The 23,984-nt window shown below is 49.7% G+C and overlaps 11 protein-coding genes across 11 annotated transcripts; 6 read left to right on the top strand and 5 right to left on the bottom strand.

The window, feature by feature from the left end:
* Window positions 1-132: 132 nt before the first annotated feature.
* Window positions 133-972, top strand: Z518_03253 (uncharacterized protein; the record flags this gene model as incomplete). Its single annotated transcript, XM_013420279.1, has 2 exons — window positions 133-167; window positions 243-972. 2 exons carry the CDS (start codon window positions 133-135, stop codon window positions 970-972), a joined length of 765 nt encoding a protein of 254 aa, XP_013275733.1.
* A 185-nt stretch (window positions 973-1,157) lies between these two features.
* Z518_03252 (V-type proton ATPase subunit D) lies at window positions 1,158-2,185 on the bottom strand (the record flags this gene model as incomplete). The annotated part of the gene is made up of 6 exons (XM_013420278.1): window positions 1,158-1,363; window positions 1,413-1,463; window positions 1,518-1,892; window positions 1,946-1,956; window positions 2,006-2,115; window positions 2,168-2,185. The coding sequence occupies 6 exons, from the start codon at window positions 2,183-2,185 to the stop codon at window positions 1,158-1,160; spliced, it is 771 nt and encodes a 256-aa protein (XP_013275732.1).
* A 248-nt stretch (window positions 2,186-2,433) lies between these two features.
* Z518_03251 (pre-mRNA-splicing factor syf1) lies at window positions 2,434-5,016 on the top strand (the record flags this gene model as incomplete). Its single annotated transcript, XM_013420277.1, has 1 exon — window positions 2,434-5,016. One exon carries the CDS (start codon window positions 2,434-2,436, stop codon window positions 5,014-5,016), a length of 2,583 nt encoding a protein of 860 aa, XP_013275731.1.
* A 770-nt stretch (window positions 5,017-5,786) lies between these two features.
* On the bottom strand, window positions 5,787-7,202 carry Z518_03250 (uncharacterized protein; the record flags this gene model as incomplete). The annotated part of the gene is made up of 1 exon (XM_013420276.1): window positions 5,787-7,202. One exon carries the CDS (start codon window positions 7,200-7,202, stop codon window positions 5,787-5,789), a length of 1,416 nt encoding a protein of 471 aa, XP_013275730.1.
* Window positions 7,203-7,592: 390 nt separating this feature from the next.
* Z518_03249 (uncharacterized protein) lies at window positions 7,593-8,195 on the top strand (the record flags this gene model as incomplete). Its single annotated transcript, XM_013420275.1, has 3 exons — window positions 7,593-7,872; window positions 7,923-7,961; window positions 8,017-8,195. The coding sequence occupies 3 exons, from the start codon at window positions 7,593-7,595 to the stop codon at window positions 8,193-8,195; spliced, it is 498 nt and encodes a 165-aa protein (XP_013275729.1).
* Window positions 8,196-8,506: 311 nt separating this feature from the next.
* On the top strand, window positions 8,507-9,329 carry Z518_03248 (uncharacterized protein; the record flags this gene model as incomplete). The annotated part of the gene is made up of 3 exons (XM_013420274.1): window positions 8,507-8,683; window positions 8,844-9,055; window positions 9,104-9,329. 3 exons carry the CDS (start codon window positions 8,507-8,509, stop codon window positions 9,327-9,329), a joined length of 615 nt encoding a protein of 204 aa, XP_013275728.1.
* Window positions 9,330-12,587: 3,258 nt separating this feature from the next.
* On the bottom strand, window positions 12,588-14,297 carry Z518_03247 (T-complex protein 1 subunit alpha; the record flags this gene model as incomplete). The annotated part of the gene is made up of 1 exon (XM_013420273.1): window positions 12,588-14,297. One exon carries the CDS (start codon window positions 14,295-14,297, stop codon window positions 12,588-12,590), a length of 1,710 nt encoding a protein of 569 aa, XP_013275727.1.
* Window positions 14,298-16,261: 1,964 nt separating this feature from the next.
* Window positions 16,262-17,173, top strand: Z518_03246 (uncharacterized protein; the record flags this gene model as incomplete). The annotated part of the gene is made up of 1 exon (XM_013420272.1): window positions 16,262-17,173. The coding sequence occupies one exon, from the start codon at window positions 16,262-16,264 to the stop codon at window positions 17,171-17,173; it is 912 nt and encodes a 303-aa protein (XP_013275726.1).
* Window positions 17,174-17,185: 12 nt separating this feature from the next.
* Z518_03245 (uncharacterized protein) lies at window positions 17,186-18,726 on the bottom strand (the record flags this gene model as incomplete). The annotated part of the gene is made up of 3 exons (XM_013420271.1): window positions 17,186-17,920; window positions 17,978-18,519; window positions 18,561-18,726. The coding sequence occupies 3 exons, from the start codon at window positions 18,724-18,726 to the stop codon at window positions 17,186-17,188; spliced, it is 1,443 nt and encodes a 480-aa protein (XP_013275725.1).
* Window positions 18,727-19,896: 1,170 nt separating this feature from the next.
* Window positions 19,897-21,251, top strand: Z518_03244 (uncharacterized protein; the record flags this gene model as incomplete). The annotated part of the gene is made up of 2 exons (XM_013420270.1): window positions 19,897-20,987; window positions 21,059-21,251. 2 exons carry the CDS (start codon window positions 19,897-19,899, stop codon window positions 21,249-21,251), a joined length of 1,284 nt encoding a protein of 427 aa, XP_013275724.1.
* Window positions 21,252-21,630: 379 nt separating this feature from the next.
* On the bottom strand, window positions 21,631-23,493 carry Z518_03243 (uncharacterized protein; the record flags this gene model as incomplete). The annotated part of the gene is made up of 3 exons (XM_013420269.1): window positions 21,631-23,261; window positions 23,318-23,387; window positions 23,452-23,493. 3 exons carry the CDS (start codon window positions 23,491-23,493, stop codon window positions 21,631-21,633), a joined length of 1,743 nt encoding a protein of 580 aa, XP_013275723.1.
* Between the last annotated feature and the right edge of the window lie 491 nt (window positions 23,494-23,984).

Raw genomic sequence — 23,984 nt, 5'->3', positions numbered from 1 at the left:
TCGTTCTGCCACCACTCGCGATTTCCCAAGTTGACTCGCTCATTTGCCCTTCATCGCAGGGTAACTTCTGACCACATGGCCTTTGAGACCAGTTAAAAGCCGATCTTCCACGTTGCCAACAAGTGGCTAGACATGGCAACTGCAATGCAGAATCCCCCAAGCGCGACGTAGGTCATATGATCCCCCTCTATCTTAATATGTCACTACAGACGCTGACGGCTTTTATTTCTTATTCCCTCCAGGGTCTATGTGAAAAACCTTGAAGAGCGGATAAAAATCGATCAGCTCAAGACGGCCCTGACCGAAATCTTCTCAGAATACGGCAATATTATCGACCTAGTAGCTAAGAAGAACCTGAAAGCCAAAGGGCAAGCCTTCATTGTCTTCGACTCGGCCGACGATGCAGCAAAGGCCATCGAGGAAGTCAACGGCTTCGAGCTCTTCGACAAGCCCATGAGCCTGGATTTTGCACGCACACGTTCCGATGCCACAGTGCTCCGTGAGGATGGCGAACAAGGTCTTGAGAAATGGAAGCGGGCCCGGCTCGCGGAGAAAGAACGCAAACAAGCCGTAGAGGCCGCGCAGCAGAAGTTGAAGAGGCCGGCACCATCCTCGGGTCCGCAGGATGCAGCGCCGTCAGGACTGGTGGCGCGGCCCGCGAAAACAGCCAAAGGGGCAGGTCTCAAGGCTTCAGGCACGAATAATGCAGCGATCATCCCCGACGAATATCTACCGCCGAATAAAATTTTGTTCCTGCGAGATCTGCCCGATAGTTATGATGCGGATGGATTGTCGAGGATTTTTAGCCGATTTGAAGGGTTTAAAGAGGTCAGAATGGTGCCGGGGAGAAAGGGAATTGCGTTCGTCGAGTATGAGGCCGAGGCTGGTGCGATTAGTGCGAAGGAAGCCACGGCGGGGATGCAGCTTGGTGATGAAGGAAAGGGAATTAGAGTCACGTATCAACGAGCTTAAGCTTCGGGACTTGGTCATGAGATGTCGGAGCACGAAAGTTAAAAAAAGAGAGATGAAAAGGGTCATGATTTCTCAATGGAGCCGTGGCAAGGGCTTGGGACCGCTGAAACTTTGATACCCATGCATTGATAGTGGGATGGTTGGTGGCGTTTTGAGGGCCAAATGTGTTTATCAATGCCGAACATTTAAAAGATAACATCGTCGTCCTCATGTTCACCGAGCACGTCTTGTGGCTCCATGTTGTTTTCCTTGCCTCCTCCAGCTTTTGCCTTTTCCCTTTGTTTCTTCATCTCGGCGTCTGCGGCGGCTTGATCTCTTTGTTTCTTGCCTGAGACTTTCTTCAATCTGTAGAATTCCTCACGATCGAGTTCGTCGAGTTCGGAGTTGATATCTGAAGACTGGTCAGTTTCCAATATGTCATGTATACGTGCACTCTTTACATTTGATGGTGTTTTCGGTTCGTGGAATGATGACATGTTCGATGGCGTTGACTGAAAGATAATTAGTTAGCATCTGGTTCCATTTACATGTGCGAGAAGATATACCTCTCCTGTTCACGACCTTGATAACTTCGTCCAAAATGATGAAGGCAGTTTGCAAGCTCGCAAGTTCAACCAGTGTTTCGACGGCTCTGGTATATGTTTCTCGACACCGTTGGACCTGTTGACCTCCCTTGCCCAAACCAGTCAAGCCAAAGTCATTGATTTCGTCCTTTGTGTAGCCTTCGAATTGAGGCAGGTTTACACCGGACACGTTCTCTTGCTTGGTCATGATTCGGAACCGTGCCGTCTTGACCGATTCTTGGATTTGGTAGCCTATGTCTCCGCCCACAGCGTATGACACTTCGGCCAGAGAGAATGCAGCGATTTGCATGACTCTACCCATTTTTCTTTTCGCCTCGTCGATTCGTTTCAAAATCTCTGCAAAACACTGAGCGTCGTATAGAGTAGAGGTAGCAGAGGGCTTTGTATACCTCGGAATCGCCTATTTCATGGTCAGCACTCAGGTTCAGCGGGTAGCATAGAATCCATACTTTGTCAGAGCTTCACTCTTTCTCTTCAGCAAACTGTGACCTGTCTGCGCGCCCTTCAGCTTGCTATTCATTTGGCCCAAGGCCTGGCGGGTGGGGAAGACGGGCTCTCGCTGTGCACTTTGTCAGTACTCGTCATGTTGTTATTTCAGAGAATGCTCCTACCCCTGCGCCTGAAGACATGGTGCCTGTATAGCGCTTTTTGCCCGGTGTGGCTTGCACGGATCAGAGACACAATACCGAGGAGCTCAGATGCAGCAGCAACAAGCTTACCTTATCTAAACCACCACGAGTCGCTAGGCAAGGCTGTGCGGCCTGACGGCTAAATGTTCCCTCCTTCGCTAAAACTTCCCTTATTAGGGACGCTGCCTGTTGAATCTCATTTTACATGAAAACCATCAACACAGTCTTCGGCCAGCTCTGTTGCTGCGATGCCGGGATTCGTACGCACGTCGCAATCTGGACAAGCGACCTCCATGGCTTCCTCGCAGGCTGCGAAGCCTGACTTCTACCTGATTGCCAATGAGGACGCCATCTACGAACAGGACATTCTCCGTAACCCCGGAAGCGTTCGACCATGGCTCACTTACATCGAGTTCAAGATGCACAATGGGACAATTCACGAACAAGCATTCGTACAAGAGAGGGCTTGCATACAACTCCCTCGGTCATACAAGCTTTGGAAGATGTATCTGGAGTTTCGGGTCAAACATCTCAAGAAGAAAAATCCTGTCAAATACAAAGCAGAGTTCAACAAGGTCAATGCGCTCTTCGAAAGAGCACTGATTTTGTTGAATAAGATGCCGGTCATATGGGAGATGTATATCACGTTCCTGTTGCGACAACCCTACGTTACCAGAACCCGAAGGACGTTGGACAAGGCACTAAGAGCTCTACCTGTAACTCAACACAACCGGATTTGGAAGCTATACAAGTCCTTTGCCAATTCTGCCGGTGGGGAAACCGCCGTCAAGGTATGGGCGCGATATGTCCAGATACACCCGGAAGATATGGAAGACTACATTGATCTATTGATCGATACGGGACATTACCTGGAGGCTGTGAAACGATATATTCAAATTTTGGACAACCCGAAATTCCGTTCGAAGCACATCAAAAGTGAATTTCAGCTCTGGAGCGAAATGGTGGAGTTGATGGTCAACAAGGCAAGAGATCTCGGTGACAGTTCGGTATCCGGATTTGACCCGGACACTATTATCCGAAGCGGGATAGAAAGATTTGCCGATCAACGTGGCAAGTTATGGGCTGGTCTAGCAACATACTGGATCACCCGCGGAGATTTCGAAAGAGCCAGAGATGTGTTTGAAGAGGGAATCACGACTGTTATGACGGTGCGGGATTTTACGGTGATCTTCGACGCTTATGTTGAATTTGAAGAATCCATCATTTCCACTCTTATGGACGCGGCTTCTGCTCGTGCTACAAAGGGAATTGTTGATGCCAATAAAGACTTTGATCTCGACATGAGAATGATGCGTTTCGAGCATCTGATGGATCGAAGACCGTTCCTGGTCAACGATGTGCTCCTGCGGCAGAATCCAAATAATGTTGTCGAATGGGAGAAACGAGTTGCGCTCTGGAACGACAACAAAGAAGAGATCGTGCAGACGTACACTGATGCGATCGCTACAATTGCTCCGAGAAAGGCTATCGGCAAATTCCACGAGTTATGGCTGAAATATGCCAAGTTCTACGAAGAATCAGGTGACCTGGACACCGCTCGAATCATTCTTGACAAGGCCGTCAAAGTGCCGTACAAGTCCGTGGCAGAGCTGGCCGATACCTGGGTTAGTTGGGCAGAAATGGAACTTCGAAACGAAAACTTTGATGCCGCCGTGAAAGTCATGGCCATGGCGACCAAGGCTCCCAAACGTAGTACCGTGGACTATTTCGACGAAACATTATCGCCACAACAACGAGTTCACAAGTCGTGGAAGGTCTGGTCCTTTTACGTGGATCTCATTGAGTCGGTCGGTTCACTAGACGAGACTCGCGCCGTGTACGATCGCATTTTCGAACTGCGCATTGCCACTCCCCAAACAGTGGTGAATTACGCCAATCTGCTCGAAGAACACGGCTACTTTGAAGAGTCCTTCAAAGTCTACGAACGAGGCCTCGACGTATTCACGTACCCTGTGGCCTTCGAGCTGTGGAACCTGTACCTCACGAAAGCCGTGAACAGGAAGATCGGCATCGAGCGTCTCCGCGATCTGTTCGAACAAGCCGTCGAAAACTGTCCCCCCCAATTCGCCAAACCCATCTACCTAATGTACGGCAATCTCGAAGAAGAACGCGGCCTCGCCCGCTCTGCAATGCGCATTTATGAACGTGCGACCCGTGCCGTTGCCGATGAAGACCGTCTTGCCATGTTTGAATTCTATGTCACCAAATTAGCATCCAACTTTGGCCTCACCTCGACACGACCGATCTACGAACGTGCCATTGCTGCCCTGCCGGACAAAGAAGCGAAGACCATGTGTCTGAAATTCGCGGAGATGGAGCGACGTCTAGGCGAGATCGATCGCGCCAGAGCTATTTATGGACATGCAAGCCAATTCGCAGATCCCCGTGTCGACAAGGCGTTCTGGGACACGTGGGAGAAATTTGAAGTCGCGCACGGCAACGAAGATACATTCAAGGAAATGCTCCGTATCAAACGCAGTGTTGCTGCCCAGTTCAATACCGACGTCCAATTCATCGCTAGCCAGGCTGTCCAGCGTAGTCAGGCGAATGCCGCTCCTGCTGTCGGTGCGAATGGCGAACAGCAGCACGAAGATGTGGCAGATGGTAGCGCAGATAACAAAGTCATCGATGCAATGACAGCGTTGGAACGTCAGGCTCGCGCCCCCGTGGGGTTTGTTGCCGCTAGCACAGGGCCAGAGGGCGGAAACCGGCCTCAGCAAAATGCAGATGCTGCCACTCATACTTCGACCAGTGTGGCAGCGAATCCGGATGCGATTGATGTCGATGTCGACGATGACGATGACGATTAATTCTAGATGTCATGACATCAATGTAAATGCGGGAAACGGACTCAATGAATGCGAATGCGATGTCACAAGGAAGATGGTGGGGTTCGACGGCTTTGCTTTGTGATCCTGTTGTTCATAGCGATGAGCGTCATTATATCTGTCGTCTCATATCCAGATGCAGATGCAGAATGACTCTGCTCGACTTGAGTCGATTCTGCGCTTCCGTATACTTTTTAATATGCTCCCTTTTCCACTGTTCACCGTCGTTCAATTTCCCTTTCCTGATCAGTATTTTCCTTTCTTGTCTTTCCACTCGATGCTGGTGCCTTCCACTTCCAGCCCTCCCTTCCGCATTGACTGAAACATAGATGTAATATCTATTCCGTCCATTTCAATCTGGAATCTGGAATTCGAAGATTCCCTTTACCCCAACATGGGATACCATGTCCGTATGTATGTTTAAGATATTCTTGTTCCGGTACAGGTTATATTATAAACCGGTACAGTCATGCAATGCGTAAAACTCGGCCCAGGAATTGATCGACTATGAAACAACGGGACGAGGACGACTCCCTAGCAAATGAATTGCGGAGTGCACATGCTGAGATTGTCAAGACGCAAAAGTTCACAATTAGAAAGAGCTGACTCACAGCCCTTTCCACTGTACGAGAAGAGGCCATGTGAGGTTGCAAGAGGTTGCAGGCGAGCATGAAAGAGCAGCATGTATTCCCAGGCGGCGCTTGGAAGAGGATCCACATTGGAATCGACTTGCGTGCCTCTCGCGCCGACCCTCACTTAGGATAATCCTTCAAATGGACGCTCTTAATCTTGACGAACTGCTCGAAACCCAATCGACTAAGCGTGACGCCACGGCCGCTATCCTTCCAGCCCGTCCACGCGAGATCTGGGGCTGGGAAATCCGCGCGATTGACGAACACGGTTCCCGCCTCGACGATCCGAGTCATTTCTTCGCCGCGCGCAACGTCCTTCGTCCAGATCGACGCCGTCAGCCCAAACTGCGAATCGTTCATGAGCGCGATGGCCTCCTCGTCGCCGCTCACACGCTGAACCGGGATCACGGGCCCGAACGTCTCGTCGCGCATCACGGACATGGAGTGGTTGACGTTCGTGAGCAGGACCGGGGCGACGAAGTTGCCTTCTGCCGGAGGAGAGGTGAAGGTCGGGTTTGAAGGCGTTTCGTCCACCGCGCCCGCGGCTTGGGCGTCGGCAATTTGTTTGAGGATCGCGTCTTTAGCTCGTGCAGAGACCACGGGGCCGATATGTGTGGATTTGTCCATGGGGTCGCCGAGGCGGTAGCCCGCAAGAACCTTTTTCACTTCTTGGACAAAGGCATCGTAGATGTCGGTGTGTACATATACACGCTCGACGGCACAGCAGGACTGACCTGAGTTGAAGATGGCCCCGTCGACGATTTCCTCGGCCGCCCAGGCTGCGTCGACGTCGGGGCGCACATACGCCGGGTCTTTACCGCCGAGTTCGAGGCCCACGGAACAGGAGATGCGGGATGAGGCGATGGATTGGATTGCGATGCCTGCTGCCACGGAGCCGGTGAAGCAGATATGGTTGACGTCCGGGGAGAGGATAAGTGGCCGTAGGTCGTTGGGGCTGCCGCAGTGGAGGTACTGAATGATATCTTTGGGGAGGCCGGCTGTGGCGAAGATGTCGACGACGTGCTCGACTATGGTGGGCGTTTGTGGAGAGGGTTTGAGGATCACAGTATTCCCGGCCAGCAGGGCAGGTATTAGACTATTGACGAGAATCAAGTAGGGATAGTTCCATGCGAAAATGACCAGTACGACGCCCACGGGTTCCTTGCGCAGGTATCTCTTGAATCCTGTCTCCGGTTCGCCTGGGATATCTTTCTCCAGCACCTCGGGGGAAATCTTGTTCATGTATTCCCCACGCCTGACCGCGGTGGTAATTTCTTTGGTGGTGTATGCTATTGGACGGCCCATTTGCTCTGTGAGTTCACGTGCGAGTTCATCTTGTCTCTGAGAGAGGATTTCGAGAGCTTTTGACACTATCTTCTGGCGGCTTTTGAGGGTTGGGTGGGATTTGCCATAGGCCTTGAAGGCATGTTGGGCTGTGGTTCCTAGTCGAAGGATCTCGTCAGGCGAAAGGCCATGACGGGTGAGGATGGGCTTGTTGTTGGTGGGAGAGATGGTGGTGATTATTTCGGCAACCATTGCTAGTTGATTATATGATTTTTTGGGCTGGGAGGACAAGAAATGGTCGTATGGCAAAGTTCGAAAATACCTCCTGGGTCGCGGCTGGGAAATTCCTCTGAGGACCACATCGTCCTTCTCTTATAACGGCCTGACTAGGTTAGTCAGTGTCGCCGCTTTGTTCGGACGCGGCTTGGCATCGCCAACACCAAAAATACTTTCAGTCTTCCTCCTCCGACCTACGAGTGTCTACCGCATGCACCACGCATCAGCTCCACCTTTGATCGAGCTCGTCATCATATCCAAGATCTTTTCGACCACTTCAGAGCTCTCCGGATCCAGGCGCGAGCCTGGCTGTCACGATTTCTTTTCCCTCGTCGATTCATTGGACAGTGGAGCACTCCAGCCGCGATGCCCGTCTCTTTGGGGTCTGAATCTGAGCGGATTCAGAGCACTCAGCATCTACCTACAATTCCCACAGTCATGGAGATGGAGTCTTGGGATGGTGAGAAATTGCTTCGGTGGATCAAGCGACAGAACCACAGCTTTTTCGCGAAGGACGATCTAGAGAGATTACCTTTTCAAGGAATCAACTTCTTGGCCGCCAATTATAAGTTCTTTCATGACATCTGTCATCTGTATCCTCTTGCCAGTCTAGGACCTGAGCGACTTGTGAATCAAGTCCGGAAGGGTAAGTTCATTCCATGGACGTAACTAAGACACCGGCTAACAATGTCTAAGGCGAGCTATCAAACCAGGCAGCCGGCCAAAAGAGGAAGGGTACAACATCTTAGGACTAGCTTACGATAGCTAGCTGATAAAATTACGGGTGTAGCTGACGCACATGAGGAGCCGCCCATTTCGCCGAAAAGATATCGTTTCGAAAAGTTAACGTCGGAGCTCGCCATCGCGGCTCGCGAACAAAGAAAGCACGTCAAGGACGCCATAGCAGACATCAAGTGCTCCGCCGACCAACTTTCCAATTCCGTCGATCCTCTTGAAGCCGTCGGCTGACTTTCCGATCCCGCATTTGATCAGACACTTCCATTCCCGTTTCTGCGTTTGATACCAGTTCGATTCAAAGGGTCGCAAGGACACTGGCGATACGTGAGAAGAACGAAGTTTAAACAGCTTGTCCAAAACCCTGACGAGGTCCGGCGCGATGAGCATTACACCAGCCTTTGGCTCTATGGTACTCAGGGGTATGGCAAGTCTTACCTGCTAGCCGCCTCGTCTGCTATTTGATTGCTCAAGATGAACGGGTCGTCTACATTCCGAATTGCCGGTCATTGCTCGATGATCCTGTCGGATACGTCAGAACTGCAATGCTGTTCGCCTGGGCAGACGATGTCATCATTCAGAAGAAGATCACAACACTAAATACGACGGATCAGATTAAGGCCTTCTTCTCCTCTCAAAAGAATGTTATATTTGTCGACCAGATGAACGCTTTCAAGATTGATAGCATTCATGGACCAGAGATACGAAATCTACATGACTGGGTAAGAAGCTTCACTTCATGTCACAAAGCTGTCTTCAGCTCCTCTGCCAATTATGTAGAATGCCTTAAAGCGTTCCACAAACGGAGCCCGCACCGTGTGCTACGGGTCTATGGCGGTCTGGATGACGTCAGTCGCTCCAGATTAGACCGAAATGCACTAGTGGTGGGAACGACATAAAGGCCTCGCGACGGAAGATTACCGTCGAGAGAGGTTTGAGGATATTACCGGCCGCATCCCATTGCTCTTAGACAAGTGCGTGGTGAGAGGGAATATTGATTTGGATGTGCCCGAATTGCGCGACATCTATAGCAAATCTGCGGGTTTTGTGCAGCAAGTCAAAGGTATCACCAAGAAAAGTGATCTTAACTGGAAGTGGCATGTACAACTGATTCCACACTCAGGACATTACTGACTCTTCAGGTATTGCGACTACGTGACGTCTTGCTTCCAGAACCAGGCTGTCCCGCCTAGATCGGCCGAACATCTCGAACCGATCTACCATCGGTACTTCTATCACAACGACGAAGAGATTGGAGGATACACGTGTGGTTTGGTCCGAAAGACTATGACAGATCAGCTCCTTGAGCGGGGTCGTAATTTCCTCGGAACCGACTTTCTGGCTTCAATGAGCGACTTTAACCAATAACCGATCTGTCATTGGATTTATAGGAGAGTACGCTGTCCTCGCAGCCATCAGATCCAAGGGTTCATCTGTAGAGATTTGACGAAGTTCTTACAGAGGTGTGGCGGCTTGCCTGTGAGTTTCACCAGCTTCTTGTAGAGAATCATCTTCACACCGCGGTTTGCTTGACAGTTTCATGCATGAAACCGAATCGAACATATCGTCCAAGAACTCAACTTGGAATAAAGCAGAGGTTGTAGAATGCTGCAAAGACTTAAAATAAGTGTTTGAACAATGCCCACTGGCTGCTGACACATAGTGACTACGTTAGCGCTATAGACGTCTTGCCATGCGAGCATGGCGAGCGACAGCTTTTCGATGGCATCTACCGGAGGCAAAGCACCTTCTCTGCCTGTGGCATATCAATAGAGCCATTGAGACTCGAATAAAGCGCGATCGGCGACCGTATATCAACAGAGACTCATGGTCATAGGAGCAGATTCAAGGGTTCTCGACAGACTGGCCAATCAGGTAAAAGAGTCCTGCAAAAGGTGGTACGAAGCCGTCTTTGCTACTCAAGGTTTTAAGGCAGAAAGGGCCTTCAATCGACTCTGAATTTTACGAGGACGACAGAGACTTGATAAGGTGTCTCCGCAACACCTGGTAGCCTCGAAGGCATCAATTTTAGCGTTGCTACACTGATGTTTATAGACATTTTAGCAACGTGACGACGTCAAGGCTAGAGGGTAAGCAGAGGTGGATGGTGCTCTCTGGCTGTGCCGTGGACTGGATCCGATGAGTCCCTCTCGCTTTACGGAATAAGGATTTTTCAGAATATGGTCATCGAGTGTGTTAAAATGGAGGCCGTATTAAAGTTTTTGCGGGGCAGGCGCGAAATACGGGGTGGCTCGCCAAATTAGGAAAGTGGACCGACTAATTTCTTGGCAACGCGCGAAATACCCCATTACCGTTGACAGACGGCTCCTTAGACTCAGGAGCCGGAGCCGGAGTCGTGAGAGCCGACTCCCGTCAACGCTGGATGGAAACTGGCGACATAGGTGTCATTGGGCCATCTCATCATGATATTGCTTTACTAGACTGTGAAGTCTTCCTGGCATTGGCTTGACGTCAATCCAGGACCCAGTTGGAGCATCGAACACTTGAAGATCGCCAACCTCATCTTATAGGAGCCGAGTCAGGACTCCAAAGTTGGCGTGAGCACCGATACCCAGGATGATCAGTATCACAGAGACTATTGATTGGTTGAGTTTCGCTCACTTCGTTCATCAGCACTAGGCGGGGGTGGGTAATGTAAAGGTCTCTAGACAGTAGATGGCTCATGGCAGAAAGGAGCAGAATAGTCCTTGTCCAGGTTCAAAGTCAGAGTAGTGACGCTGAGAATGTTTTCAGCCAACGATGGTCATTCCCCCGTGATGTTTGGTTGACAGTCTGTGAATAAAGCGGGGTCCCAGAGCGAAACTAGGTAGACATTTTTGTCCTCCTCTGCTTCAGATACGGTTGATCTGTTAGTAGGTCTCTCCATGATGAAGTTTTCTTTGAGACTGCCAGCAGTCATTTCTTCAAAATTCTGCGATCGCATAGGTTCGTATCCAAGTTTATCGAGATGTGTCGCTGTTGAGGCAATTGAGGTTAGCATTTCTCGTCAAGTATTCCTGAAGGTGGCGCGCCAGGATGGATATGTTAATGATTTTCGTTTATCATATCTCATATTCTCTCCGATTGGAGGGGGAAAGGAGTTCTCTTGACTGCTCGAAGATGGCAATTTGGATGTTCTCGGAGATGCCATGACTAAGACTTTGAAAGAAGACCTTTTCCAGACATGCCTTGCGTCCATGATTTACAAGGTTATTCTGATCTGCCGTGCTGTTACCATAGAATGCAAACGATCATACATGATGGCGAGTTTTCAGCGGAAGTTGACAATTTCAGAAGATATAAGGGCACTTCCGGGTAGGTGGCGATTGCTGCGATTGCTAAGTGTATATCTCAGACAGACTCTGGGATATGAATGCTTGATCATTTTTGCTCGACTTCTCACATACATACCGGGAAATCCATTACATCAGATCGAGGGAGCAATAGAGAAACTCCCTGGCCACCATGTCACACTGTTGGTTTGCCATGGTGTTAGCAGTGCAAAGACCTGCGGTTTGTATATCCTTTACCTTTCAGCCGAACGGAGACCATACAGCGAGGGCTGATTCTGAAGATGGGTGGCTGAGCGCGGACAAAGTCAACCAACGGTCTGGAACCATAGGCTCCTGTACATGGTCGATATTTTATGGTGCCTGTTCATGTCGAATCGATCTGTCGCTGAGATATAACCGGAGTCGGATCAAGCTTCTGCTCTCTTTTATGTTGGCTTTGGAGCATTGCCTTGCGTTGCCGTCTCCCCAGCGTCTCTTCACCTTTCAGCCTGACAATGTGTGAACCAGTCACCCAAATCCATACCCTCGCAGATATCGAACATCATCTGGAGCCGGAGAGATGCTACGAAGTTGAAAAAATCGTGTGATGTCATTGGATACGCCTCTTACCTGCGATATGGGATGCAAAAGGAAAGGTGGTGCAGATTGCTGGCAGTTCCCTTTGACAGGATCGCTTCATCTTCGACGATACGAAGATCACTCTCTAGAATATACCTCCCTTCTGACTCGTGGAGATCTGATCGAGGATATTGTATGATGTGGAAGAAGTTGTCGGAGCCCAGAAGCGTGTTTGAACCTGTGGAAGAGGGAGGGCGGGAGGGGTTGGCGCTGTGGAGTGCCTTGTAGTGCTAAAACTGGTGGTAATAGGTACAGTTCCTTGAAGGAACTTATTGGGATCCATCCAGATAGCCGTATCAATCTCATTATGATTCATCTAGTTCTTGGACAACAGTCTGCTTGGTTGTATCCCCAGCATGAGACCCATCGTTGCTCTCGAGTCTTCCTTCAACCTCCATCCTCAGTTCCTATGCACGTTCGAAGCACTGTCTCCTTGACGAATGCACTCATGCCTTAACAAGTCCTAGATATTCTTTCTGATGTCTTCCATACAAGCTTCCTTTCGGCCGAATTCACTTCGCCCGGCATTATGTGCGGAAGCTGCGATCGCGGCCTCCTTTCTGCTTTGATGTATCGAGAAGATCCATCATTCTTCGCAAAAGCGGACACACAGTGGTGTTTGCCTCGGGCTTGAAAAGTGGTGTCATTTCCCCTGGCCGATACGCCTTGTCCCTGGCCCTTGGAGAGAACCGTCGCAGGATGACAATTCTCTTCGTCAATGTCCGTGGCCATCATCATCTCCTCGTGGCTCGGGCGGGTCAAGCTTGATTAACGTATCAATCCTCATAATGGCGATACAGGCTTCAACTGCACTCTTGAGTTGTTTCACTTTGCTCATACTGGGTTCAAGCACACCCATTTTCACAACATCGGCAACTTTGCCCCTCGTCAAGTCTAGGCCGTAGTTTTTGTACTGCCTCTTTTTTGCAATATCTCTTTCTCTCTCATTGGCATCTCCATCATGGACTCGTTGGCTCAAAGCGTGCCGTACCCGTAGTTGAGCCACTAGTTCCGAAGCATCTTTGGCAGCATTGACGGCGAGTGTCTTTGGAACGATGAGCAAGGACTGCGAGAACTCGCCGATTGCGAGTTGTTCTCTGGAGGAAACGGTCATGGCGAACTCTTCGAGGTAGATGTGTAATGCTGTCTCCACTGCACCGCCTCCCGGGACGATGCTGCCTGATTCCAGCGTTCGTTTGACAGCCGATAATGAATCGTGAACAGATCGCTCCATCTCGTCAAGTTGATAATCATTTGAACCGCGGAGAATGATCGACGCCGAAGAGAAAGCCTTGGTGCCTTTGACCAAGATGCATTCATCATCCGAGATGCGTTCTTGGACCACTTCCTCCGCATACCCAAGAAGTTCCTTCTCAAATTTCTCATCTCCATTCAGGTCCGACAGGGTGCTGATCAAAGTCGCGCCAGTGGCTTTCGCAATGCGTCTGAGATCTTCTTTCTTACATCTTCGTACAGCCATGCATCCGCGTTCAACAAATAATTTCAGGACAAGATCGTCGATGCCTTTGGTGGTCAGGACCACGTTTGCTCCCGCTTTGAGTATCATTTCGACTCGTTCTAGCACAATTCCCGCTTCTCTCTCGCGGATTTTTTCCAACTGTTGAGGATCCTCCACAGTAATCTGTACACCGAGTTTCATCCGTTCTTTCTGTAGATTCATGTCCAGGCAAGCAATCTTTGCATCGGTAATTCTTGTCTTCATCGCTTGTGACGCGACGGTACAATTTAAGGCATAACCCTTGACCAGCATGGATTCCGTCGCGCTCTTGCCATGCGCTTTCAGTATGTTAACTGCTTTCACAGGGTATTTGACCTCATTTCTCTGTTGGTTCACGGTTTTGACAGACTGCATCGCATCCACTACTATATTGGCGAAGAAATCGGCATCAACGCCGATGATCTTGCTGGACATGGACGTTTTGGCGATATTGATCAAACTATCTCTTCCCAGCGTTTCCACTTTGGTGCTGATGTTCTCCTGCATGTACTTGACCGCCTCCCGCAATGCCAGACGGTAGCCGGTGATGATGACAGTAGGATGTATTCGATTCTTCATCAACTCATTGGCTCGACGTAGTAGCTCGGCGGCAATGAGAACAACCGATGTGGTGCCATCTCCCACCTCTTTGTCTTGTTGTTGCGCCAAATCGACCAGGATCTTTCCTGCGGGGTGTTCGACATCGAGAAGGCTCAGGATTGTCGCGCCATCGTTGGTGACAGTAACATCTCCAATATCATCCACCATCATTTTGTCCAGGCCAGAGGGACCGAAGGAGGACTTGACCACATTGGCGATAGCCTGGGTTGCGAGAACATTTTGATCTCGAATGTCGGCACCGCTGATCTTTTGACCTCCGAGGAAGAGAGTTCCCGCATTGCGCGGGGCCTCAAAAATGCTGGCCATCGATCACGGTCTTCAGTTGGGCTAGTATATACCAGAACACGCCGGAAATTTTCTTCGACGTGTGACTGAAACAGAATTAATTGATATTGTGAATAGGCACCGCAGGGAAAATCAAAACATAACCTGCCAAGACCACCACGATCCCCTCATCCATATCTCACGTGACTTCGATGTAAGAGGCTAGGCCAGTGTGAAAAAGGTGTGTTAAGGACTAGCCTAATCTATGAACAATTGTGGCCGTTTTACAGGCGCCGTCCTTGGCGTCTTGGCCGGAACCACACCAGCATGCAAGGTTCAGATTCCTGCTTCTAAGAAACGACCACCGACAGTCGAGGGCCGGGTAGTACATTCTAGCTACATAAATCGCAGCGGTAAAGCGCTGTTCTTTTTAAGGATTGAGGATGACCGTGATAACTCATGGATCCCCATCTATCTTTACTGGACAGGAGCATCTGACTTGCGATTGGCAGTCTTCATTGCCACGTGGTGCATTGAGCTATTAACCTGTCTATCTGACCAGTCAAGTCCGCGCCTCGTCAGCACTCTCCTACTACTTGCATAGCGTGGAGCGTGTGCACCAGTGCAATCTTTCATGATTGGGACAAACCGCGTTGAACTGCCCATAGCAGATCTATTACTAGTTTCAGCACGGCGCTAGACGAAGAATTGATGGGTTAGGCCTCATGCAGCTCCCCCTCTTCTTGTGTGCGCTGATATCGTGTCACTGCGGATTAAGATATCACATACCATGTGAGGGTGTGGGTCTAATGATCGTTGAGACTCCCATAATCGCGAGGCGCCGTACTTCAGCATGTCGAATCCCAAGGACTATGCTGTCGGCTGGATCTGCACCATTCGTACGGAGCATGTTCCAGCACGAGCCCTGATGAAAAACACGCAGGGCCGGAGTACGTCTTTCCACACGACAACAGTAAATTATACCTTGGGCAAGATTGGGAAAACACAACGCGGTTATTGGCCGTCTTGCCGGACGGCGAATACGGTAGTAAACGTTGCCAAAGGCATGCTTAGTAGCCTTCCTAACGTCAGAATTGGTCTGATGGTCGGCATCGGCCGCGGGGCGCCAAGTCAAAAACATGACATCTATCTTGGAGACATTGTGATTAGTCGAATAGTTCCATACACGTTGACCTAGTGCAACACGGCCAACTTTGAAGCCGGGCGTTGCGGCGCGAATTGAAGGGTATCCACGGCTTTCGTACACTATGTATGGTCCATACCTTAACAACAATTGGTCGAGCAGTTGTGGGCGGATGAGGTGGTGTACGTACCTGGAAGTGGTGTTGGTTGGCGGCCCTGGGAGAAAATGAAATCACTACCACCCAATGCTTTCACAAAAGTACGGAGTGCCGCGTGTTTCTCGACCCCTGTCTCCAACCCACAGTGGGAACTTGGGGGTTGTAGCTCCTTCCGTACTCTTTTTTGGTCTCGGGGCTGCGTGCTTATCAGCCGGGAGGCACCGTTTCCCGTAGCTTGGCATGTTGCTGCTCCCATCTCATGGCCAATCGGTACCTGGTTAAATGTAGCTCCACCCACAGGTTTGAGGTGAGCTGTCTAGCTCGCAGGACGGGACGGGAAGGGCGGAAGGCTGGTCTCGCACTATTTTAAAGGGCGATACTGTGAGGGCAGGCGTATGTATAATCGCAGAAATTATGCGTCCATCACCTGCATTTGTCCGTTTATTTGTCCTTTCACAGAGCTTGATGATGTGAGGTGTATGATTTATATCCTGCGGTTGTTTCAAAGGAGAGCGAGCGTGGAAATATTTTGCCATGGATGCTGAAAACACAACAGTTCCGGTGGCAAGTCATCGTATCTGATTGAACATTATCCTAACTTCACACAGGAGGTAGCCACCAACCAGGCCGACGATGTTGATTCGGCATATGGTGGAGACATGTATGCTTCTGATGGTCTTGATCATAAGCAGATGTTGCTGACCGATGGTTAGCGAAAGCGAGACCTCCTCGTTAACATCGTCGATAATCAACTATAGATTCGAAAATGGAAGACGTTATCACGCCTACCAGGAAGGCAAATACTGGGCGCCAAATGACGAAGCTCAAAATGACCAGCTCCACATTGCCCATCATATTTTCTTCTTGCTCTTTGACGGGAAGCTATTCCAAGCCCCAATCGAGGATCCTCAACACGTCCTTGATATTGGCACAGGGACTGGTATCTGGGCCATTGATTTCGCAGATCAATTCCCGTCGGCCGTCGTCACTGGTACTGACCTTTCTCCCATCCAACCCACCTGGATTCCACCGAATTGCAAGTTCGAGGTTGAAGACTGCACCTTGGACTGGACTTATCGAAAGAATCATTTTGACTTCATCCATGTTCGTGCTTTATATGGTTCCGTGAGTGACTGGCCTGCCTTCTATGATCAAGTGTACCAGCACCTCAAGCCAGGTGCCTGGTTCGAGCAGGTCGAATACAGCGTCGACTGGAGGACAGACGATGACTCCATTCCGTCAGGCCATATCTTCACCTTAGCCTCGGCCAGTTATGAGGAGGCCGGTGAAAGGATGGGCAAGACTTTTCGCATTCTTGACCTTCAAAAGGATTATGTGGAGCAGGCTGGTTTCGTGAATGTCGTTGAGAAGAGATATAAAATGCCGCTAGGGCCATGGCCCAAAGACCCGAAATTGAAAGAGATTGGACGGTGGCATCTTCTCGAGGCATATCAGGGGCTTGAAGGATGGACTTTGGCACTGTTTACGAGGGTGTTGGGCTGGTCTTATGAAGAGGTCCAGGTGTTTCTGGCCAAAGTGAGGGAGGGCCTTAAGGATCCAACAATTCACTCCTACACAAGGGTCTCTGTCGTTTATGGGCAAAAGCCCGAGAATTGAGTGGTGCTAATTTTATCGAATAAGTACTCTCAAACCCTTGGACCCTCTTCTGGGCTGTGGGTTGAAAAAGTCATGTGCAACATCAATGTCGGCCCTGGCCGTTTTGTAGAGTTCAAAGTCAAATCTGCGAAATAGGGCGGCCAGCGTAAGATAAATCTCGGCTTGTGCCAATTCCTTGCCCAAACAACTTCTAGTCCCTTTACTGAAGTTCACCAGGTACCTTTTCAGCTTCTGAGAGTCCGAGTTCAGCCACCTATCTGGTTGGAACTGCTTTGGATCGAGAAAATATCTGGGGTTCTCATGTATCAGAACCGACGTCATCCCCACGGGTGTTCCTGCGGGGATAACGAAATCGTGATAGAAAAGAGGTTCGTCTGGAGATATTCGCTGAAGTCGATGTGTCACGCCGTAAGAAAGGCGATAGCCCTCTTGAACCACGGCGGAAAGATAAGGAAGTTGTTCCAGCTTTTGCAGAGGCGGTAGTGCACCGTCCGGCATGGCTTCCACGAGCTCGGCTTTCAGCTTTTCCGCAACACCCGGGGTAGCGACAATGTGATACGCGGTGGTGTTGAGGTAATGAGTCGTAGTCACTTGGCCCGCTGCAACAATCGATTGACCCTCATCGACCAGATATTGAAGAGTTTTTTCCTCGTCAGGGATTTCGGGGGTATTGATAAGTTCGTGAAATATAGTATCGTGACTCCAATTTCGGTCATCTGCATTTTTACCGCTCATAATATCCGAGACCTGCGACGAAATATCCTTCTGATGTTAGTGCAAATAAGGGAAGAGAGGAAAGCTTACAATTTGGAGTTTGATTAAGCGCATCATGTGTGGATTCACCTTTTCCACCACGGAGAGGGGAATGAGTCTCATCAATGGCAGCAACCATGGGAACTGTTTGTTCAGATGACTCTGCTCGGAAACCGAATCCACTGCTTCTGGCCAGGACGGGGCAAAATCCGGTTCATCTAAACAGTTGAATGACCTGGCAAAAGCGTACTCGGTGATGACGTCCATGGCAACGGCAGCAAAGGCATGGCGAAGGTTAACCGGCTCCTTCGTCTTCTTGAACCCCGTAAGTCTTGCGCAGAGCTTCTCGACCACTTCTTTAATTCGAGGCTCCAGTTGCACGACGGATTTTTTGGAGAAAAATGGGTTTAAAGGCGAACGTTTCCGTCGATGTTCCTCATGTGAAATGGCTCCAAAGTGGGATAAGGAGTTTCCAAACATCGCAGCAGACCACGCCCATTTATCACGACGTTTGCTTGGGCCAGTATAGATTTCAAGGTAATAATCAGGATCGTTGATGTGAATCTCGTAGGGGTTAATTCGAATTATTGGACCTGTCGGTTAGTCTGGTATGGACAGATGGTAAGAGTCTCACCATATTTCTCATGCATTTCGGCAATCTTCCAGGTGTATTTACCACCCTGGACAACATCATAGTAGAATTCGTACCAAAGGGTCAATCCGGCCAGCTTGGGGCCTGGAATTCTTGCGAGAGGACTAAGCCATAAACGATAGATGGCAAGGCTGACCAGGTATACCATGAAGAGGCTGCATCCTGCAAGGCAGAGCGGCCATAAGAACAATACGTCAGAGGTAAGCATGTTTAAAAACAGGTCGACAAACAGTCAAGGGAGAACAGACTACCTTGAGAGTTCTTCAAACGTTGGGGACGGATTGGCCTCGGACATGGTACGTGAGGTGCAGGCACGTGAATTTATCAATCAATTGAGGCAGACCGCCCACCCTCAAAGAGGCTTTGTACAAGCACCGGGACCTCTACCTCCAACTGCCTGCGCTACGACAAGCAATTCGATGCCAAAATGTACTAGCGGCTGGTCAGCAAGCATACGTGGCGTGGTGGCGTTCCATCGCTGCATCCGGGACCAGGAAGTACCGTTGATAGCGCGTATTGGGGTGTGCCATCGCGGACAAACTCCCCCCGCTAGAATTTCGCGTATCAACTTGTGATTGTGGGCGTCCTGCTATCTCTTTCGAGACCAATTAGAGCTGATCTCGAAGTCAACAGCCTGAATTGATCGACGAGAGCGGTAGAGCGGAAGATTTCAGCTCGTTATCAACATTTGACCGCGCAACTCGCTTGCATATTGTTGCTGAGAGTATAGCTCCTCTATCTAGAGAAGTATTGGGGTGACTAAGACATCAATGAGTATGAAGGCCAAGTCTGGTACTCGTGAAAGTATGCTGGTTCATTTCTTCGGACGTTATCAAGCCAGACCGCATGCCTACCATTTTCTTCAGTTCATGCCTCAGTCATGACTCCGACAAAGTCGCACCACTTACCGATGCCTCTGCAAAGCCTATTATACGTTGGCTAACGATACTCGCTGGATCTACAGAGGCGATAATTTTGGAAAACTGTCCTGACAAGCTATCATGAACAAAAGCTGCCAGGAAGCCTGCCATCAAAGGGACCAAAGCGGCCTCCAAAGATAGTCTTCGGCAGTCATGAGCCTAGAAATACCTCAACTGCAGTGCAAACACCGGTCACATGAGCGGCGGCCAGCCTTCAGCCACTCGCTGCTCGGGCTCACAAATCTTCAAATGGTACTGGGACTACAGGTTCATTAAATGCCCAAAAAAAATAAGGAGAAATCTATGCTATCAATTGAAGGCTAAAGAATCAGTGCTACAATCCCAGCTCCCCCCACCCCAAAGAAATTCAAGGTACACTCAAACATTGAACTGGAACAATGCTAGCTCCATGTGAGGAAGAAGTTGTCATCATTGTTGGTGCCGGTGTATTTGGCCTCACAACCGCCCTGGATCTTGTTCAGAGAGGCTACACGAATATTACCGTCCTGGATCGCATGGCGCCACCGGTCCCTGATGGAAGCAGCTGCGACATTTCTCGAATCGTTCGCAGCGACTATTCCGACCCCTTCTACGCTGCTTTGGCAAAAGAAGCTTTACAGGCATGGCAATCTGGGCCATTTGCAAAGTTTTATCACAACTCTGGCTTCGTCTTGACCTCGGAGTCTCAACCCGATGCGTTTCTGGAAAAGTTGAAAGGTGTTTTGCGGGGACAAGACATACCTTTCCAAAGCTTTCGCAGCACGGCTGAGCTGAAACGACAATTCTCATGTTTAAACGAGGTCAAAGAAGGGTTTGGCGGCTACGTGAATCCAAATGGAGGCTGGGCCGATGCGGCAGGCGCCGTAGCTCTGCTGGCAGCTCTTTGCACTGAAAAAGGTGTCTCCATCATCACAGGGCCTAGAGGAACTGTGCGATCTTTGAGAATCACAAATTCACGCATCGAGGGCGTCAATGTCGTCCAAGGGCCTCATATCATTGGATCGAGAGTGATTCTTGCTACTGGCGCCTGGACAAATGGCTTCCTGGACTTGACATATGCAATGTCCTCATCTGGACAGCCAGTGGGGTTCATCCAACTGACACCGGAAGAAGCAGACAGTATTTCACAAATGCCGACCCTTATAAACATGACTACTGGGTTCTTTGTCTTTCCCCCGACCCCAGGAACACATATACTCAAAGTTGCTTGTCACAGCCACGGCTTCGAGACAAGGGTGCTTGTCGAGGGCACGAATCGGACTATATCTGCTCCCAAACGGGACTCTAACAATGCAGCTTCGTCCTTCATCCCCGAATCCGCAGATTCCGCTCTACGACATGGACTGAGACAGATTTTACCAAGGTTTGCTGAGAAGCCGTGGATGAGACGACGGCTCTGCTGGTACACAGATACTCCTGAGGGGAATTTTGTCATAGACTACCATCCATCCATTCGGGGGCTGTTCATTGCTGCAGGAGGTGCTGGACAGTAAGTTCGATCTCACCACCCAATGCGTTATGCTCCATCAGGGGCATCACTAACGGCTTGGGCGAACGTAGCGGATTCAAATTTCTCCCGGTCCTAGGTCGATACATTACCGACTGTTTCGAAGGCAAGGCGTCCTCAAACATTAGAGAGAAGTGGAGGTTGAAGTGTGATCCCGGCGTTAGAGCTCCATTTGTATGCAACGACGGTAGCCGCAGAGGTCCAGAACGAAGAGTGCTATCGAGAATGGAGCAAGCTCGACTATGATCGATGTCCAACGTACTGCAAATGAGCCACCGGTGCCATGGGTGTTGAACGATCGATGGCTAGACCTCAGAGATCCTACTCAAAATATCACGCGGCTTGATTGGGAAAGTTCGTTCGGATGATGATGTCGCCTCCCAGTGAAGTAGTTTGGAAACTCTCTACTGTAGACACACAGGGAGACACAGAACATAGAGGAATCAAGCAATGAGAGCTTCGTGTGTGGTTGCTCAACGATCTAGACGCGACATCCTCCCTGCATGACAGGCACTCAAGTGCTGTACCGTTCATCACCTTTACACTACCACTATATAAATGCGACAAAGATCAAGCTGGAGTCAGTTCAATTGAGGTTTCCCGAGCCTTTTATTACGATTAGTCACTAAACACGGTAGCCCCAGATAAGAAGATCTAATTGAGATGCCTTCACATCGCTCGCCTCAGACTGCGATCCATCGAAATAACCGGAGGAAGCGCTTTCATCAGATCGACAGTCTCCTTCCCCATCCTCCATGTTACAAGATCTTCCAGATTCAATGTCCACCTTGCTAGGTCCATGAGTATGCGAATCCGCTCGTTCCACAGATCTCGAATCTTGTTCGTTATGAACACGCAGGAGTGCTTCTAGAGGCAGGTTAGGATGTTGTCTGATATAATAGCTCAGATCTGGGTCCATCTCTGTTTCGATACGAGAGTATCCGAGGTTCCAATAAGCGAAACGGTTGGTGTCGTACCTCCATTCCCAATCCTCCCAGCGATCCGACTGCAGAAATTCGCGATAGTGCAACCCACTCCCGGGCCATACGGCAGTGACTCTACCACGGCTGTTTTTAAACCAGGATCGACAGCTTCCGGTCCAGACTAGATTCTGCATCACCCTCTGTGCGTGATGATTGAAGTCGTCTTGTACAGCTTGTCGGACATTAAATGATAATGCTTGCTGAACTGACATTTTTTGAATCAGTCGGACGAAGAAGTCGGCTGTGCCTTCCAAGGCGCCCATTAGGCTTCCGTTAGCAATAGGTGTATTAGGTCCGAGGAAGATGAGATAGTTCGGAAAGCCGGACACCGCAAGACCGCAATACGAAGCCGGCTCATCTTTCCAAAGGTCTCGAAGATCGTTCCCGTCAGTTCCGATAATAGGAAAACGAGGTCGAAATGATGTGTCGAAGCCCGTAGCTGCGATAATGGTGTCCACGGGCCTGAAATTCCCGGAAATATCTCGAATACCGTTCGATGTGACCGTCTGGATGGCTTCAAAGATAGGATCAACATTGTTCTGCTGCAGAGCCTCTAGGTACTTCTCCCCAGGATTGAGTCGTCGACAACCGGCTTCAAATGACGGGATTAGCTTAGTTTGTAATTCTTCGCTGTGAATGAGCTGTTTCATGCGACTTTCCATCCGGGATCGCATCTCTCGCTGCTTCTCACTATTTTTCACAAATGCTCCGTGCATCGCATTAAATGATGCTTCCATCTCTTTTCGTGTGCTGAGTGAATAGTCCGCATCGTCGGCGAATTTCGCTTTTTCCTCTTCGGTATAGGTATGATTGTGCTCGTTGTTGAAGCTCGCACCGGCTGGGGGCGTAATCCAAGAGGGCGTGCGAATGTAGATATCGATGTGGGAGGCTTGTGGTTGCAATGCTGGCAGAACTTGGATAGCACTTGCGCCCGCACCGACTATTGCAACTCGTTTTCCCGTGACATCGATTCGAGAATCCCAGGCAGCAGTGTGAGCTAGGTCGCCCTCAAAACCGTCGAGACCATTCAAATCTGGGAGTTTTGGATTGTTGAGTATTCCGCTTGCATTGACCAGAATCTCGCTCTCATGTTCCAGTCCTCCTTCAATCGTCACGGTCCATCGAAAGCAATCTCCGTTCCACCTGGCATTTACAACCCGGTTATGGAATGTGATGAACCGGTCAAGTCGGTAATGCAAAGCGACAGCTTTTAGGTAAGACTGTATCTCGCTGGAAGCGGCATAACGGTGAAGCTCATGGTCAGACTGGTCCCCTTTTGCAATGCATCAAAATCAGACGAGAGATTAGGATCAAGAATTCAAGCATTACAATTTTGACTAGTATGGATTGGGACAGAAGCTGAATTGGTAGATGTGACTAGGGACATCACAGGCACAACCTATTGAAAGTATCAGCATCTAGCACTAGCTTCACTCGCAGGTATGGGCCTCTGACACACATACCGGGGTACCGGCTCTCCAGCCAAGTACCTCGTACATCACCATTCTTCTCGAAGATTTTGATTTCAATAGAATCTCCCAAGGTCTCCTGAAGCTTACAAGCTGAAAATGGATCCGTGAGCACGTGTTGATTGGGAAATGAGAAACCAAATACCCATCAAGATGCCAGAAACTCTGTTGATAAGAACTGATTAGCCCCAATAGAAAACCACTATGATGTCCGCCATATGGCTCTCTTACCCTGCACCGATAATATTGCATCGCAATCGTCTCGTGGACAGCATAGGTTCTGAGTTTCCTGCCATTTTTTGACCCTCGAGAAGCCTGGGGCCGTATCAGACATCAGATTGACATCAATTTGTGTCCCATGAAACATGTTCTTTGACGACATCGATGCAGGTCTGCGAGCCTCCGTCTGTAGTTTCGGACCCTGCTTTCCGAGCTGATAAGCAAGTTCGCCATTTTGGGGAGGGATACGTTCTCCCGGCAGGCTGGGAGATTGTAAAAAGGAGGATTCGGTCCCGCCTCCGCTAGCC

Source organism: Rhinocladiella mackenziei (genome assembly GCF_000835555.1).
Source record: "Rhinocladiella mackenziei CBS 650.93 unplaced genomic scaffold supercont1.2, whole genome shotgun sequence".
Lineage (NCBI taxonomy): Eukaryota > Fungi > Ascomycota > Eurotiomycetes > Chaetothyriales > Herpotrichiellaceae > Rhinocladiella > Rhinocladiella mackenziei.
The sequence above is the reverse complement of the archived record's forward strand: the minus strand, read 5'-3'. Positions and strand labels throughout refer to the sequence as shown.